This window comes from Terrapene carolina, unplaced genomic scaffold (genome assembly GCF_002925995.2).
Source record: "Terrapene carolina triunguis isolate 2854851 unplaced genomic scaffold, T_m_triunguis-2.0 Scaffold62, whole genome shotgun sequence".
Lineage (NCBI taxonomy): Eukaryota > Metazoa > Chordata > Testudines > Emydidae > Terrapene > Terrapene triunguis.
This window is the reverse complement of record NW_020664413.1, coordinates 44,815,589-44,834,951: the sequence shown is the minus strand read 5'-3', so window position 1 is coordinate 44,834,951 and position 19,363 is coordinate 44,815,589. Positions and strand designations below refer to the sequence as shown.

At 43.4% G+C, this 19,363-nt stretch overlaps 1 protein-coding gene across 2 annotated transcripts in view; it reads left to right on the top strand.

The window, feature by feature from the left end:
* Positions 1-18,190: 18,190 nt before the first annotated feature.
* Positions 18,191-19,363, top strand: part of FRZB (frizzled related protein) — a 29,586-nt gene continuing 28,413 nt past the window's right edge. The window contains exon 1 of one of the 2 annotated variants that reach the window (XM_026647625.2): positions 18,191-19,173. In XM_026647625.2, coding sequence (XP_026503410.1) covers positions 18,207-19,173 — 967 coding nt within the window. In that variant the 5' untranslated portion in view covers positions 18,191-18,206. The remainder of the gene's footprint in view (positions 19,174-19,363) is intronic. The other variant, XM_026647626.2, reaches the window with a different exon arrangement.

The following is a 19,363-nucleotide window of genomic DNA, read 5'->3' as shown; positions in this document are numbered from 1 at the left end:
GCAACTTATTTGTCTCAAAGCATTTGTGACAATCGTGTGTGCAACATGAGCTGTCTATACACAAACTGTCGTGTATGGCTCACAAGACTTACTCCAAACTCCACGCCCTTTTATAAACAAGGTAAATTGCTCTTTCAATGCAAACAACATTCTTTAACAAATTGTGGCACAAAGTCAGCAATATTAATGCAGCTGAGTTGCACAGCGGCTGTGAGGATTTCTGTTCGTGTTTTCTACTCAGTGCAAAGGGGCTACATCTCCAAAGTATTCTCTGGCAAGGAGGATTAAATGCTGCATCAGAGACTTTTACGTGGCCTGTAACCAGACTGCTCACTCAAGAACCACAGGTGCATCCTGGGGGGAGAGAAATTACAGGCTACATCTAAGGAGACAGGTCTGTAAAGCCCCAACAATTTTTCTATGCTAGAATTCATGTCTATTACACTTAATAAATTATCTGCCATGGTGATTCCTTTGGCAGGCTTTTTAGAGCAGTAAGACTCTTTTGTCCTAATTACCCTTGTACTTCATCCCTCCCTATGGGTCTTTACTGCTTGTTATTTCTGAATAGGCAGGACTAAGGGAGCAGTTATGAGTTTGAATAGAAAATATACTCCCTAATGACATCTCTATAAAATCTATTGTCACTCTTCTATCCCAGCCACCTGCCTTTTGCTTACTGAACCACGTTTAAGGAAGTGGAGGATGGTGTGACTCATACAGGTACATGAATCGTGGCCAATGCTGAAGCTGTTTTAGGCTTGTCTCTATGGCCCTCTGGACTTGAACCCAGGAGACTTGGATTTCATTTGCTGGATGACCTTGGGCAAGTCACTTTCTTTCCTGTGCCTCAGGTTCCCCAATTGTAAAAGGGGGATAATTTTATTCCTTCTGAGATCTATGGATGAAAAGTGCTCAGAAGTTAGGTATTACAGAAGTTCTTATACTGCCCTCAACCTCATAGTATCTAAGTGCTTTCCAGTAATTTATTAAGCAATATTAGGAACATCTGCTTCATGTGGTTAGTTCATTCTTCTCCCCAGGGGGAGAATTGTGCATGCAGTGTAGTGTTTTGCTTTGGTAGGGTATTTTATATATGTTAAATGTTGCTAAGTGTTGGTTAGCCTGTGGTAACTGCCTTCTCTATCTTTACCCTTGTGTTAGTCTACATCTAGGGTAGGTCTACACTTACCCGGTAGTTCGGTGGCGAGCGATCGACCTTCTGGGTTCGACTTATCGCGTCTTGTCTGGACGCGATAAGTCGAACCAGGAAGTGCTCGCCGTCGACTGCGGTACTCCTGCTCGGCGAGAGGAGTACCGTGGAGTCGACGGGGGAGCCTGCCTGCCGCGTGTGGACCGAGGTAAGTTCGAACTAAGATACTTGGAACTTCAGCTACGTTATTCACGTAGCTGAAGTTGCGTACCTTAGTTCGACTTGGGGGGTAAGTGTAGACCTGCCCCTACTCTACACACCACTTTTGGCAGCTGTAGGGTACGTGTAGCTGCATGCCACACTGAAAAGTAGGCTTCACCCCTGCTGCAGTGTGTAGCTACATGTGTCAGTGAAAGGCACTGGCAGGAGGCGAGGCAGCGGGGAAAGGCTTCACAGCAACTCCCTGCTGTCAGAGCCTTTCAGTAAGACTTCCCCCCTGCCAGGATTGTTAGCTGCAGTGAGGAAAGGCTCCAACAGTGGAGAGCTGCTGGAGTCTTTTCCTCAGTGGGGAAAGGCTCTAGCTCAGGGAGCTTGCAGAGCCTTTCCCCACTGCCAGGGCTGGAACCATCCCCTGATGCCAGTCTTTTCCTGCAGAGGGGAAAGGGTCCAGCAGCTAGGAGGCAGCAGGACACCACACTGCTAAAAATAGTGTAGATTTGAAGGCATGGCTTGGGCAGGTGGAGAACCATGTAGGATATATACTCAGGTACTGAGACCTTGAACTTGAGCTACTAATCTATGGGAAGCCAGTGTAGAGAGCAGAGAACAGGGTAGCCTGTTTAGCTCTGCTTGTGTATAGCAATGTTATTTTAAAATATAAATTTAATTGCTTCAACAGAAGTAAAGTAACACATAATATGTGTTTTCAAAGCCATGGAAAAGCAAGAAGAGGAAAGACATGAATGTCGGTATTTCAAAGGTGTGCTTGCCATCTTGCAGCGTGTACTGTAAATATACCTTATGCCAGCTTGACATGAGAATTAAGAAAGAGAAACATAGGAAAACTTTTGTGTGAGGAGTAGTGTGTGTTTGAAAAGGTGAGATCATGGAAGACTCAGTGGTGTAAGATAGGAGTAGCTAGGAAGGATCCAGATGTCCACAAGGTTTGGACCCATCTCATTGTGGTGCTCCTTAGGTAGGCACTACTTTGGTGTGAAGATGTCTTACAGCACTTTTTGGAGAATTAGTCTAGATTGCCTCTCCTTGACTTAGCAATTGCATCTGCAGTCCTAATGGAGAAGATTTATGGTTTTCATGCCATAAGTGGGAAAGAGTTTTTTTCCAGTGTTTTAGTTTTACATATGAGAAAAGAGCTGAGAACACACATTTCTGAGGTATAATGGTTGGGAGCTGTGCTTGTCAAGACCAAGTAGGCAACTCTGTGGGATGTTAATATGGATCTAGTTACTGTCATCACCCAGAAACATGAAGATGGCTTATCCTGTTTGGAACACAATTCCATTTCTCTCCTTGAAATGCAAGTTGCTGTCAGCCATGTTTAGTGATACCCTCCACACAACCATCTGCCCTTATCAATCAGGATTAATTAAAGGGTATTTGGCATCATGTCAAAAGTTTAACTTAATTCATCATTTCCCCAAATTCATCCTCCCAGAGTTCTTAAGTATGAGACACTCAGACTGTTCCTCTCTGGTTGGCATGAAACCAGCCCCCCAATTATCAGTTCACTTTGGGGGGGACACACCACAGTTTGCACACCAGAGATCTGCTTGGGAAAAATATAGGCAAAAAGTTTATTTAATAGAAAAACCAGAGATTCAAAGATGAAACAGGGAAAGCAAATGTAGAAGTTACATAGTAAATACACATAAAGACGCAATCTCAGGCATCACGTTTCTATAATAGATCAAATTCCTTTTCTAATACAAGTTATTGCCTTAAAACAGTTTCTCAGTGCACCCCTCCTCACTATTGGAGGGATCCAAGATTCACCGTCAGCCTCCTGCCTCAAGACTGTCCCTCAAGTACTGGATAAAAACCTTCATCTCAAGCCTGTTTTTAAAAGACATTTTCCCTTTCTCTCCTCCCCCCCCCCCCCCTCTCTTTGTGACTGTTTATTAAAAGTGGGGGAAATTCCCTCTTGACTTGATAGCTGGGATGTCTCAATGTCTTTCTGTTAACTGTAATGGTCCATCATGATCTTTTCCTGGGCTGGACAATGAATATTTACTGGAAGCTCCTTTCATGTGAACAGCTGACTTGGGAGGTGCCTCTCCCTGTTTGACTACTCACCGTCCTGCTGTGAGGTGTAGTTGAAGTTGTGGTACAGGTTATGAGCCCAGTTTTCTATATACACAAATACATAGATTCATAATCATAGTGTGTATACCAGTGATACTCAGGCTGAAGCTCGGGAGCTGCAAGTGTTTCTTTAATGTATCTCTGCAGCACATATTAAAACACTGTGATTTAACTATTAACTAATCTACATTATTATCCAATTTGGATGCTTTTACTATGTTATTAACCAACTGTAGAATACTTGGTCAGTCATTTTGCTGTGAGAAATTTTATGAATATATATAAATGAAACAATGAATTCACATTACTGTGGCTCTTTCGGGTAATGTTGATCACTAAGTTGTCTCCTGAACCACTGATGCCTGATTATCACTGCTGTATACATAGCTCATAATGACCATCGAGTGGAGAACATTACAAGCCTTCATATAAGAGCTTACTCAATATACTTTTATTGTACAGTCTTACAATCAATTAGTTTCACTGCTCATTCTTGAGGTTTGAACTTTCTGTTTGCCCTTTGGGGTATCTGGACCTGCATTGTCACAGAGTATGCTAGTTTGCCTTCCCATACAAAGATTATAGCAGCATACGTTTGCATAATAGCCATTTGAAGCTCGTCTCATATTGTTTTGATTAGTATAACGTTGAGTCAGAATTCATTTGATACTGAAAGCCATATCTTCAGCAGGTGCAAGTGGGTGTATCTCCTTTGACTTCAGTGAAGCATTTGATCCACGTGAACTGAGGATCAGGCCCAGAGTTTGGTAAGATGGTCATCAGATCTCTTTCTAATCGAGCTCCTTGGACACTCCAATTAAGCACCAGGTTAGAATCATCCAAAAATGTAAATTTCTGCAAAAGGATTAATCATGACTGGTGTGGAGAAAGTAAATAAGGAAGTGTTATTTACTCCTTCTCATAACACACGAACTAGGGGTCACCAAATGAAATTAATAGGCAGCAGGTTTAAAACAAACAAAAGAAAGTATTTCTTCACACAACACAAAGTTAACCTGTGGAACTCTTTGCCAGAGGATGTTGTGAAGGCCAAACCACTAACGGTTCAAAAAGAACTAAATTCATGGAGGATAGGACTATCAATGGCTATTAGCCAGGATGGGCAGGGATGGTGTCCCTAGCCTCTGCCAGAATCTGGGAATGGGCAACAGGAGATGGATCACTTGATGATTACCTGTTCTGTTAATTCTCTCTGGGGCACCTGGCATTGGCCACTGTCAGAAGACAGGATACTGAGCTAGATGGACCTTTGGGCTGATCCAGTAGGGCCGTTCTTATGTTTAATGAAGAAAAGAGAAATCGCCTACCAATATCCTTAAGGTATTTTTTAACAATCTACTGCACAAGTTACAAATTTCTCCATTCTGACCATTTGCTAGAAAATTCATCTTGGACAGGTGAGATTGGAACTGAGAGCAGTCCAAGCACCAACCTTTAGATCATAATTTTATGGTTAGGTGCTTGTACCTCAGTGTTAATTTAACTGAAATGAACTACTCCTGTGTCTGTAGGCTGCTGATGTATCAAATCCTAAACTAGGAGGCAAAGTAAAATTAAAAATGACTAGCACTGCCAAGTAACTGTTATATTACAGTATAAATTATTTGAACCAAGTAGAATCGGGGGCATTGAGAGCACTGGCAGTTACCAGAAGCACTGGAGCTGAGGTGAGAAGCAGACAAAACCACAGGGAGAAGGCAGTCAAGGAAAAGTAGTAATCAAAAATCCTGTGGTGGTATTTTACAGCTTGGGAAAATATATTTGTATAAAGCTTTATCCTAATGACTCCAGCACAATGATGATTGACGGTAGTGAGGACAGAGACCTGGATCGTTGTATGTTAAGTTAGGTTTTAGTGTGTAGATTAATTATATAGATAAGTAGTTTTAAGTCACGAACCTTGATCAAGTTTATTCCCATCCATTAGATTTGCAAATATTTGTATGTATGCTTGCTGGCTCTTCTGCTAAAAATGGTTTGTGTTTCCAATTTTCGTAAACAAGCCTGTGGTTGCAGGGAGGAAAATAAACAAGCAAGCAACGTTCTATATACAGTATATAACTGTGGAAAAAATTAGGCTGGGGAAAAAAATTGTCCGGAGGTTAGATTTATAGATCTCGTAACAGAAATGTCAGGAATGGTCAGAAAATGATCTCCGTTTGTAATAATTGAAAATAGATGCTGAAAAAACATGCCAACTGAATTTTGCATTTTTTGTTTTTAACTGAACCAAGAAGGTTTGTTTATATGTCAGGGAAGTAAGATAGTGTGCTTGGCAGCAATCAGCAAACTCCTCATCAAATTGTTTGCATTATAGTTTTAGATATAAAATAATTATTACATTGTGAGAAAATTAGGTAAAAGGTAAACATGATTTTAAATAATTTCCTGGCTCTGATCTTTATTCTACAAGCTTTTAAGTATGTGTGGGATTGGGGCCCAAGACTGTAAAGTTATTAAGGTCTCAAATTACCCTTAGAAACCCATTTTTGTTACAAGCACCAGCCGTGGCCCAAAGAGTAATTGAGTAATTGTAAATCACCAGATATACTGAACATTGTAGAATCATGCAATAACCTGGGAGAGCCAGTGAACAGGGACAAAACTCTACAGGAATGAGGAATTTAAAGAGACAAGGACTTTATTTTTAGATTGATATTAAAAATATGTTCTGGAATAGTCCCAACTGTGTATAGCTAGTAGTTTTTTAATTGTGTAATAGTCTTTATCATCAGTTGTTACTGTACACAATCACTGTGTGCATCTAATTTTTGTGACCCTCCCTGAATGTACATCCCCTCCTCACTGTTTTCTCTATCAATAAATAAACTGAAACGGAAGGGCTTTGTTAATCCACATGAATGAGTGGAAACCCATCAATAATTTCATATTCAGTGCAGGTTCAGGGAGCAGCATCCGTCCAGTGCACTGAATGAAACGGGCCCTGTGGAAAAAATGGTATATGACCGTGTAATTCAGGACTGTATCATAATACTTATGCACAATGGGGACAAATTAAAGTTGCACCGGCCATCTTAATTCTGGCATTTCCTAATTTTGGAGAGCCTGACTCTGCAAACTTAATGTTCTTTTAATGTAGTTATTTTTATATAATTCTATTCATTTTAACAAACTGTAGTCTAGTGTATAGTTTATAAACTTCCTAATACATTTTATAGAAGTAATGGAGTCTTGGTAATAAGAAACATTACTAGAGGATTCTGCTACTAAGCATTTACTGGTCAAAAGGAGGGACTGTGTGTGTGTGTGTGTGTGTGTGTGTGTGTGTGTGTGTCTCAGAGAGAGAGAGACAGGAAGAGATTGAGAAAAATAAGATTTCTGTAGTGCGCTTAAGTGAGGCTCTTTGTAGAGATTGAAAAGAGCAAAGTACATGCACAAATACTTATCGAACATATGTGAACATTGCGTGCTCATATTTAGACAGACACAGTGCTTGAGCCTGTGAGTGCTGAGCTATCAGCTCCCAATAAAGTCGATGGGACCTGAGGGTGCGTAGCACTTTGCAAGATCGTGCCCCTACAGTAAAATTTAACTGTACCATGAACTCTGATTTTAGAAATTGGTTTGATCTGGCATAAAATACTGCTCTGCTCTGATAAGGGGGTGGTTCTGGTGCAAATGAGGGCAGAATTTGGCCCTGTCATTGGGTAGGGAATAAGTCTTAGTAATGGCCTGCAGTGTGTTTTGGTTTGGGTTTAATCTGAAATGAGTTCCACAGAGGGCACATGTGGAAAAGTTGCACAAGACATAACCATACAAGCTGGCCATCTTTGACTTAAAATCCCTGTCCTGTTGGCAAGCAGGGGTTGATAATACTGACAAAGGGTTAGGTAGGTTCTGCTGGACTCTCTGAGCTTACTTACACTTGGGGGAAAGGTGTATTTTTACATGTGCTAGCCAACATGTTGAAATCCTAGTGTAGACAAGGCAAGTTTTAGTATTAATGTGTTAGCTAGTTGAGGTAAACGTAGTTGGGAGACTAGGATTTACCTTGACCAGTTAATACATACTCAAACTACATCTTGCCTTGTCTACACTAGGATTTTAACCTACGTTAGTTATCATGTGTTAGCATCTTTTCCCTGCTAAAGATGTGGCTACTGAGGCAGATGGCTCATTACCCCGCCCAGATGCAAAGGAGATGGGAGTAGCTCTCTGAAGGGAAAGAACTAGAGTGTGGGCTGAGCAGCAATCCTTTGGTGGGGAGCCCCAGGAGCGGGCAAGCATAGAAGAAGGCTTCCACTGAACTTTGTTGCCTTTTAGGGTGGCATTTTCAAAAGCATGTAAATAATTTGACTTTCATGGTGATTTCTGGTTGTAAATCATGCAGGTGCTTTTGAAAACCCCCTCCTTAGTGTTCAGAGTCAGAGGCTCTACAAGGTGTGTGAACTCTGTTTTAGAACAGTTTGGGAAAGGTACCTGCTCTAGCTCTTGGTAAACAGAACTCTCGGTTCCTTGAGATTACAGAACTTCATTTACTTTAAAACATGCAGCCAATTTACTGTTGCTCTCAGGAAGACTGCCCTCAGCTAGCCCGGATGGGTCCCAACTCAAGACAACAATAAACATTAGTTATGCAACTGAAAACATTTCAACTAATTGAATGCCACCTCATTAATGTGACTCTTTGATGTGCTGCAGATCTGTGTGAATTCTAATCTACTGCTTGGCTTTTATCTGTCTGGGTTTATTGGAATGACATAAAAGCTGATTTTTTTAAACATTGTTAATTAACTCTGTATTTTAAGCTTTGGTTAGGTTGTTAAAGGAAATTGTTTCATCATGTGTTAATCACTGAGGCAACTGTCTTCTTTTCCCCTCCTAAGGAAAAAGCTTAGGAAACCCTGAACTTTGTCCCCTTTTGTCTCTACCCCTTCAATGGAGATGCAGATCCTAAAGTATTTAAATTGTAAATGTGAATCAGATTCCAACAGAGCCCTTAGGGGTTTATGTACCTCAGTCAAGTTATCAGAACAAGAATTGTGTTGATGACACTAATTAGACTGTAGTAAATACAGTTAAGGATTGTGGATTGTCGGTCTCTGACTTTGCACTGAAGAACTGACATATTACAACAGACCAATGATCTATTGGAGAGTAATGGTAGGAACTTTAAAATGGGAAAATTTAGAAGATTAGAAAAATCTTCCAGTCTCTCAAATCTGTTGGCTTCCCATGGTACCCAAGCTTGCAATTAGGACCCCAAGTTACATGCAAAGATGTTTTTGGTAGGGCATGAAATTTTCCACAGACTGAAGTCCTGATTCAGCAAATGTTTAAACGTGTTACTTTACTCACCTTAGCAGTCCTACTGAACTAATTGGTGCTACTCATATAAATACAGTTACACACACGCTTGTGTTTGCAGAATCAGGGTCTAGGCATTCATATAAAGACTTCATTGCAGGTGCTCAACACCTCTCAAAATCAGGCTGGTTTTTTTAGGCATCTAATTTTAGGCACCAACATTTGAAATTTTTTCACTAATATTTCTAGACCTTGTGGTTGCAAAGACAATGATCCAAATGTAAACTGAATATAACTACTTTGGCATCAATGTAGATTGCACTGGGAAGTGTTTTGTTCATATTACATTTTCAGCATGAACATATAAATAAGTTGTTCTGATACACTTTTTAAGTGTGAAATTAAAAATGTCTGCCCTGAATGTAAATACATCTTTTGTCCAATTAAATCTGCGTAATCCTACCTTCCCCCAAATTACCATTTACAATAATATATAGGGAATTGTATAACTTTTTTTTTAACCTGAAACAATGCAAAGGTTCTGAACTATAAAGTAGTGGGAGAAAAATGTGACGGGTTTTGGGTCACGGCTGAAAATTTGGATGGTGTCAGAATCACAGAGTTTAACAACTTCTCTGTCAATTTATGGAATGATCTCCCAGGTGAAACGGTCGAAGTACCATCAGTTGTCAGTTGCCACATTGAAAACTGTATTTAACAAGACACTGACGTGGCCTGGGATTTAGCAGAGTTTGGAGACTAAAACCCAGATTCCATTATCAGTCAATGGGATTTAGGCTCCTAAGTGCCTAAATCACTTTTGAAAATGAGACTTAGGCTCCTACGTTATTAGGCATTTCAGCGCTGAGCACTGTAGTGCCTAAATACCTTTAAAAATCTGGGCCTTAATAAATTCCAGTTACACTGTAAAATGGAGCAATTCTTTAACAATGTTGAGACACAATAATGAAGTTACTGGGTCCCTGGCAGCTGTGTTTGGGATAAAGGCAGGCCAGTTGTCAAAGGAGTTCTACCGTCCATTTGTAAAGCTTCTTATTCTTTGATGAAAGTTTCTTCTGTGTGGCCAAATGCCACAAAAAGCATACATGCCACATAAAGACTCCTGCTGTCAATTTACACAGGCAAACCAAAACAGATCGCTGTGCCCATGTTGAAAATCTGCATTACAGCTGGCAAACCCTAACAAGAGCTAAAAATCCATATGTGGATGCAAAATCTGGGAGAGTCACAAGCACCTCACACTGTCATCCTGCCAAATTAGACATGTACGTGTGTGTGTATATATATGCCACGTACCTAGAATAGGCTAAAGTAGACTCTTTACCAGCATGTTCTACGCTCTTTTGGTGCACAGAACTGTTGTCGATGTCAATGAGCCTTTTCAATGTTTGTCAATTGTGTGCAGAGCTAAATGTAACCGGGCATGTTTCCAAACCCATAATATTAATTTCACTAGTAACAAAGGATATGGAGTTCTAGGGCAAATCACGTTCTTCCTGACTTTTCAAGGAGATAGATGTGAGCAAAAATTAATATGAAAAATCTGAATCTGTGATGCATAAAGACCCAGAAGGCACAGGATGGTTAATAATGAACAATATGAAAAATTACAGGTCTGAAAAAGATCATATGAAAAGAACCTTTTCTTATTCCTTTCTATTTGTAAGTTGTCCAAGGAGAAGCTTGAAAGATTATTAAAGTAAGTTAATAGTCTCCTGTGCTTTGTCTACCTGAGGGAGCTGTAACAAAACCTTGGCTTGGAACAGGAAATGTACAATAAATCCCTTTTTTATGACTCTGTAAGTCAATGATTTTATGATTTTAGTAACAGCTATATAAAATATTTTGTTTTTTCTGGATACATAAGTAAATTAAATTGTAAGTAATATTAAGATCATTACAGAAAGGCTCAGGAAAGTGAAAACCTGTTCTGAATATGTGCTGTTGATCTCAACATGACCTTTTCTTATTAACAGTCTGGATCTTTGTGTACACATGGATATAGAAAATACTACACAAAGTAAAACAGAAATGGTTGGAATGGACAATTGGTTGTAGCAGACAGATTTCTAAAAGCAAAAATATTGTATTGGATGTTTTCCTTAGCTAGAGCTTCACACAAAATGTGTTTAGCTCTTTAGAAATAGTAGCCCATTACCAAGGTACCTGGGTCTCGTATTACTAAAATAATCACAAATCAACCAAATATAACAGAAAACCATGATTGCTATCAAAACACCTTCATTGGCTAATGTTTACAAGATTGATCATAGAATCTGAATCTAAAGGTAGAAAACACCTGGTATTGGCATGATAGCACCTGGTCATGCTACTGTAGGTTGTTCCTACGGAATGTTAAACAGGGTGGGTGTTTTGATCAATTTAAATATAAACATGTTAGGTAACTGGATCTTCATCCCTTCCCTTGGATAAGTATTCCACTGGCTAAAAGATTTCACTGTTGCACGTTTTTTCCTGATATCCAGTCTAAATTTTTCCTTTATTGATTTCATCCCATTGCTCCTAGTTGTATTCTAGTTAATTATGAAAAAGAACTCCTTTCCCTCTTTGGTGTTCACCTTCAGATATTTATAACCCTTAGTCAGTTCTTAGACAAGCTATAGCTATGTAATAAATTTTTGTAGCTGTGTAGTATTTTTACAAGGCATTTCTCACTTTCTAATTGTCTAAACTTTGTTACTGTTGAAGAGAAAGTGTAAAGATCTATCAAGCAAACATCTGGCCAAAAGAACAAGTCTTGCACTAGGCTCTTGGGTTGTGATTGACTACCAGATAGAGCAGGTTTCAGAGACATGCTCCTTTACATCAACTCCAATCATATGTGTTCTAGTCTCTTCCTAGCCAGACGTAATAAGCCCCAAATATGAAGTATTTAGTGCCTACACTTTGCCCACTTGATATCATTTAACTGCTTTGTTTTTGTCTGTTTCACATTCTTTGAAAATGTAGAGCCAGATCCTGTGGTCCAGTTGAACAGTGCTCTGCTACCAAGTGGTCACTAACACTTTCCCCCCTAACCTCCCTCTTCTGGGGTCAGAGCAGCTATATGGTTGCTTTAATTTATACTTGACTGCCCACAACCTCAAGACAAGTTCTGACTGCCAGGGACTGCTAGGGCTGAGAGAGACACTGGCTACACTCCTTTTTCCTTGGCTAGACCCCTCAACTGGGAGGAGAAGTAAGAGGTGGTGGTATAGGAACCGCTATTGTGGATCTGTGCTATCCAAGGATTTCCATAAGGAAAGGACACCTCACTGGGACTGAATCCACCATGTAAAACTCCATCCGTTGCCTCCGTTGATGAGAGTAGGGAGTAACGAGTCCATATTTGTGATAAAATTCTTATTTTGCATTAGCACTTCATAACATTTTAGTGCATCTGATGCACTATAAACAGTTACACTAAGGCACAAGTAAACACATCAGTAATTCCTACTGTCCCACTAATAGTCTGCATCATAACTTTCTGTTTCTGATCACATATTACTCATCCTCTCTTACCATTTACTCAGTGAAGTCTTTATGTGAAAGGGCACCAGTCTAAACTTTTTTTAAAAATCTATTTTAAAAGCATGAGATTTTGCTAATTTACAGTTGTAATAACTAAGCTAAACACCATGACTCCGACTTTGGTTTTTAATCCAGTTACTGACTGACTGACCACTGAGAGAGAGAAGTACAAGGGGATGGGGGAGAGAAAGGGGAGAAAGTTAAACAAGGGAACAAATTAATTCCAGCCAGCTAGAGGCAGCTTCTTTCCTAGCCTCGCTTTGGTATGGCTATGAGAAGAAGAATAAAGAAATCAATCCCTTTTCACAGTCTCGTCAAATCTGCACTATTGCTGTTACATCTGTATGCCCTAATCAGCTTATTCAGACATCCACACAGCTCTGAACATTATCAGACAACTTACAGCTGAATTCTGACCTCGTGGCAGTGCGAGCCCACTGATTTCAGTGAGGTTGCACTAGTATAACTGAGGGCAGTTTGGTCTACAAGATATATTTTGCATTACTGAAGATTACCCAAAGTTTTGCAGGATATAATAATCCATCTTTTCCTTTAATTTCTATAAACCACTCAAAGAACAAACCTTCTACTTTGGCCTCAGCCCCACTAAGGGCTTGTATACTCTAGGAAATGACTTAGTGTGATAACAGTTGTTATATTATTCCTTAGATTTATAGGTCCATACCAACTCCTTAAACCCCACCTGGAAACTCATAGGTAGCCAGTGCAGATCATGGAGCACTAACTGAACATGCTCATATTGAAGCACTCATGTAAAAATGGGAAATGACTGCCTAGGAAGGAGTACTGCAAAAAGGGGTATGGGGTTGCGGGGGTCATCGTGGATCACAAGCTAAATATGAGTCAACAGTGTAACGCCGTTGCAAAAAAAGCAAACATGATTCTGGGATGTATTAGCAGGAGTGTTGTAAGCAAGACACGATATGTAATTCTTCTGCTCTACTCTGCACTCATTAGGCCTCAACTGGAGTATTATGTCCAGTTCTGGGTGCCACATTTCAGGAAAGATATGGATAAATTGGAGAAAGTCCAGAGAACAGCAACAAAAATGATTAAAGGTCTAGAAAACATGACCTATGAAGGAAGACTGAAAAAATTGAGTTTGTTTTGCCTGGAGAAGATTAGACTGAGGGGAGACATAACAGTTTCATGTACATAAAAGGTTGTTCGAGGGGGGAAAATTGTTCTTGTTAACCTTTGAGGATAGAACAAGAAGCAATGATCTTAAATTTCAGGAGGGGCAGTTTAGGTTGGACATTAGGAAAAACTTCCTAACGGTCAGAGTGGTTAAGCACTAGAATAAATTGCCTAGGGAGGGTGTGGAATCTCCATCATTGGAGATTTTAAAGAGCAGGTTAGACAAACACCTGTCAGGGTGATCTAGATCAGTGGTGGGCAACCCACTTCCTGCAGCTCCCATTGGCCGGGAATGGCAAACCGCGGCCACTGGGAGCTGCAGGGGGCCGTGCCTGTGGGTTGTCAAGGTCAGCAAAATGTCTCATGGCCCACAATCAGATTACTCTGATTACCCACATGCAGCCCACCACTGATCAAGGTAATACTAAGTCCTGCTTGAATGCAGGAGACTGGACTAGAAGACCTCTCAAGATTCCTTCCAGTCCTACGATTCTCTGTCAGCTCATCATGTTTAACCCTATGATCCACCCTAGGGTTAACCAAGATGTTAAACATGGCTAATCTTGTCTCCTTTCAGTACCAACATGTTTAACACTTTGTTCACTAGTATATGTTGTAACAGGATGGGGAGGGCATGGGTAGGCAGAATGTGAAAATAAATGTAACTGCAGATCTTCAGGACCTGACCTGCCTAGTCCCCTGCAACTGTGTAGGGCATCCATATGAAAGTATGCACTCTGCAGAGAGGATGTGCATCTTCTGTGTGGTCTCCTCAAATCCATGCTGCTGTATGTGGTGTCCTGCAGACTGAGAGAGATGGAGGGGGGGATTTGCCCCTGACATTGCTCAGATATCGAATAAAAGACATGGAAAAATACTGATTTTTCTGTTGCTGCTAAAAACAGATTTTTCCACTATTTTACTACCTGCAAGACATTATTTCATTCAATTAGTAGATTTAAATATAGACACTAGAATTCCTCCAAGATTCTCTCTTCTGCAGCAATAGTGCCCCAGGGTGGGAAAGATTATTTTTGATTTCCATTTTCTTGCCTTGCTTATTTTCCTTAGAATACAAGAATAAACTTATCCACACAAAGGACAAGCCATCAGCAACAACAACTTTTCTAACATGAAACCATGGACGTGTTCTGTGTTTATACAGGCCTAGTACAATGGGGTCCTGATCCTCAATTGGGGCATCTAAGTGCTAGGGTACTACGAATAATAATAATAATACATAGGGCCAGACTGTAGATGGTGAGTCCCATGGAGCGGCATTAAATTCCCCAAGGTTTTCCTTATTGAGTTTCCTCAGCAAGTAGGGGTTTGTAACCCTTTCCCTTGTGGAGCCAGGTGAGGGTCTGAGAGTCTTTGATTTTCCTCTTGGGCATCAGGTAGTCACATCTTCCATGGTTTGTTCGGATGTGGTTCAACGTCTGTGTGGCAGGTCAAAACCAGGAGGGCCGCTTGCTGCGTCAGTAATAATCTGCTTGTTTAGCATAGTAGGTGAGGTCCAGACACTTTACCATTCCCTGGCTGGAACCAGAGATCTAAGATGGTCATGTGTGGTCCACAGTGGTTTTTGCAGTTTCAGGTGGTGCTGGGGTATGTTATCCATGACCTGCAGGGTGGGAAGTTCTGGGCAGTCGTCAGAGCAGTTAAGTTCTCATACTGTGGCTATATCTCAATGGATAGCGGGAGGTTCAATGTTTGCTAATCCAGAAAGCCATGGTAGAGATGTTGATTGTAAAGTCTCCATGATGATTAATATGGTCTGATTCAGCTGCCTGTTCACAGTTGGGTATGGCAACTTCTTGTCTACTCTGATGCACAGTACTCTGCATCATCCATTTCTGTGCTAATGGACTGGGTTATATAGGAACTCAGGATAGATACTGTCTCTTCCCACTGCTTTTTCCAGGTTCATGGCTGCATCGATCTCCTTACTTGTGAATGGTCCAGACCATTGGGGTGATGGAGTGCATGTGGACATTGCCTGCCAGAGTTGATGTTGGACTTGTCTGTGATACTGTTTGTCCACTGGCTGTTTGGATGCCCACAAAGGTTTAGCAGTGATGGCACTGGCTAGTGGCATGTGTGGGATTTGCAGCCCTCAGGTTCCAAGTGCCTTTACTCGAGTGTGTGAAGTTTGGATCTTCTACACAGTCAAGTCACCATTTTGGCCTTGCTGCATCCAGTGATAGGAGGGCTTTCCAGTGTCTGGGTCTCTACACTCGTCATATTTGTGGAGCTCTTGGCTCTCTGCAGCCCAGCAAGGAGCGTACGGGGACCTGTGTGCCTAGGGGATGGTCCTCTTTGCAGCAGAGATTAGGAGAGCAGTAAAATAGTCAAAATTTTTCGGCATTGGGGGAATGTGGGAGATTGTATTGTCCACTGTCATAAAAAGTGGCCCAGTCTGCTTTTTTGAAGTTCCAGCACAGCACTGGTTTTGAGTAGAGAACTGGAATTTGAATGCCAATACGGATCAGGACTGGTCTGTGCTGGCTGTTCAGGAAGTCATCAAAAATGGTCCATGGTGCGGGTATTGGTGTGCCTCCATCATCTTTAGAGATGAAGATCAGGTCAGGGCAGTATTATCTGTTCCGTCTTGCAGTGTGGACAGTGCCGCACTGTTTTGCATTTGAAAGGAGGAGCATATCATTTGCCGACCCCGACCATGTCATTTCTTCACCTGCAATGTTGTTTGCTGCATAGCCCCACTGTGTGTGGTGACTATTTAAAGTTGCCCATAAATACAGCAGGATTCTGTGCAGTCTGCAGAGCTGGTTGAGGCCACTGTGCACCAGGTGGTTTATATACATTGATAGCTTCCTGACGCGCACAGAGATTCTAGTTTGTTTCTGTAGGAGGTAGGACCACATATTGGTGGATCTCCCACTTTATGTAAATTGCCAGCCCTTATTTTGGGTGGTAATTGCTGGCTATGAGTTTATAGCCATTGATTTTGTAACAACGGGCTTTTTCTTTGTTTGCAATATGGGTCTCCTGGAGGGTGGGGACATCGATGTTGATTGTCTTCAGTATTTTCTCCAGATAATCACTCTTGGACCATGAGTCTTCAACATTCAACTGGCAGATCTTTAACCCAGGTCTGATCTGCCTAGTACATTGGCCTTGAAAAGGCAGGCTTATTTTGTTGTAGTCAGTGTTCAGTCGCCGGTTTGATGATGATAGTTGTGGTTTCCCACTTAACAGTGTGGGCTGTGTGAAGGTCTTCATCTTCCATCTCAGAACAGTTCTGCTAATGAGCATCCCAAATCCATTCTAGCTTGAATATAGCTATCTCCAAATTTACTATTCAGAAGGGAAGTATTTATCTCAGCATGGCTCTATTTTCTTTTTTCCAACATAATTTAGTGCTAATATTTCTCATGCCTAATTTATTTGTTGTTAAAAATACTAAACAGTTACACCAAAATAAGCCACCCTGTGTTTCAACTGTATTAATCCAAGTTTAGAGTCTATTATTCTTTGTTCTCAAATTAACAAACTTTTCTTTGGGGAAAAAATGGTTATGGCACCATTGTCCAGAATTATTTCAGCAATAACAAAGCCATATAAACAGCAAGTGAATGTTACATTTTTAAACATCTTGCCTTCGAGTCAAATCCAGGGCCAGAAACAGATAGCCCACTGTGTGTGCTGGGGGAGGGGGTGGGAGCCAAGGGGATAGGTTTGGCTAAAAATGATCAGCTGTGAGAAATGGCTGCGTTGAAACAAAGGCACACTTTAATGGTGCAGAGCAAAGGTGATTTCCTGTTTTGTTTGGGGCTTTGTTGCCCCTCTGAGTGAGTTCTCTTTTTCTCTGGTGATTTAAACGTTTCTCTCTCTTCCCCCCCCCCCCCCCCCCCCCCCAGGCAGAGGGGGGAAGGTGCCGCTGTAGGTCATTTCATTTTAGTCTATTCCCTGAACAGGAGGTTACGTTAGTTGGAGGGAGCAAATTGCTAGGGGATGGATCTGCTTTCTATTTTCTCCTCTAGATTAAATGCATCTGGATTGAAGGAGAGAAAGAACCACGTTCTGCCACTGTGGGGAAAGTTTCCCGCACGACTCTGGCTGTGGAGGGGGTGAGCAGTGACAGAATGAATGCAGCCCTCCTGGCAAGGGCTGCAATTCACAAAGGCATCGGCTCCCGTGCAGCAAGGCAGATCAGAAACTCTACCCCTTATGTTTGAAAAGAAAGCCCCAGAGGTGATTGTTTACACCAGAACAGAGAGACTCGGGAAGCAAAAACCCGCCTCCTTGTGTCCTGTGGAGTGTCTGAAAGAGACTCTCCTTTTCTTTACCTCCATGGTAGGGTGGGGAGGAGGGGTGTGTTTCTAACGTGTAGAGCTGGAGCTTGCAATCTTTAAACCACGATCTGAGAACGTCAGCAACTCAGCCAGAGACTAGGGGTCCGGGTGGGTGAGGTTCTGAGGCTGCAATGTGCAGGAGGTCAGACGATCATGCTGCTCCCTTCTGGCTTAAGAGTTTGTGGGTCTATGAGCTCCTACAGATCTGGTTCAAGAGGTTCTGTCAGGGTTGGCTGGGCGCTCCTGCTGCCCCGCACTTTCCAGTCGGTTTACAAGGACTAGCTTGATTTGGCTTCTCCCTCTGTGCCTTGCTGCAGCTCCAGCGAAAACTGAGAGCTCGCAGCCTTCCCGAGGGATAAACAGGAGGCGGGGGGTGCGGGTACGGGACAAGCGGTGTCTTATACTGATGGAAGTTAATGCAGCCTCAGGTCATCTCGGCCCCCCTCCTCCCCGCCGCCCAGAGGAGCGGGGTTAAGGAGGGCCGGGAGGAGGAGCTGGGGCTCTCTGGCCAGGAGGTGGGAAAGGGAAAAGGAGCTGGGCTGCAGACAGAGCCCTCATTGCAAAGCCGGCCCGTCCCTCCAGCCTGCGGAGCGGGGCCCGGCGGCAGGGCGAGTCCCAAGCGCTTTTCCGCCCTGGCCAAACTTTGCCGGGGCTGCGCCCACGGGCCCTCCCTCGTGCTCGGCGCCAGCAGGAGCGGGGCGCACCCAGGGGCAGCTCCCCTCGATCCCCCGCTTCCGGCTGCGCCTTGCTCCGATCCCACCGCGACCCCTAGCGCCGCAGGGGACGGGCCCCGCTGCCCGGGGCAGGTGGGCAGCCGGAGCCGCTGTGGCGAGGGGCAGCAGGAGAAGAAGCTGTCGGGAGGCGGCTCCGCCAGGTCCGGGGAGCGCGTGTGTGAGGTCCCGACCCCAGAGCCCGGCGGGACCATGTTGTGCTGCGGCTCCGCCGCGCTCCTCCTGGCCCTGGCCGGGCTCTTCCTGAGCAGGGTGCCCGGGGCCCAGGGCGCCGCCTGCGAGCCGGTCCGCATCCCCCTGTGCAAGTCCCTGCCCTGGAACATGACCAAGATGCCCAACCACCTGCACCACAGCACCCAGGCCAACGCCATCCTGGCCATCGAGCAGTTCGAGGGGCTGCTGGGCACCCACTGCAGCCCCGACCTGCTCTTCTTCCTCTGCGCCATGTACGCGCCCATCTGCACCATCGACTTCCAGCACGAGCCCATCAAGCCCTGCAAGTCGGTGTGCGAGCGGGCCCGGGCCGGCTGCGAGCCCGTCCTCATCAAGTACCGCCACGCCTGGCCCGAGAGCCTGGCCTGCGAGGAGCTGCCCGTCTACGACCGCGGCGTCTGCATCTCCCCAGAGGCCATCGTGACCGCCGAGGGAGCCGGTAAGTGCCGGCGCCCAGCCCGCCCCCCTCCTCTGCCCCCCGCCCCCGCCGTCACCCCCGGGAGCCCAGCCCGCACCCCTCCTCTGCCCCCCCCTGCCGTCACCCCCGGGAGCCCAGCCCGCACCCCTCCTCTGCCCCCCCCCGCCGTCACCCCCGGGAGCCCAGCCCGCACCCTCTCTGCTCTCCTCCC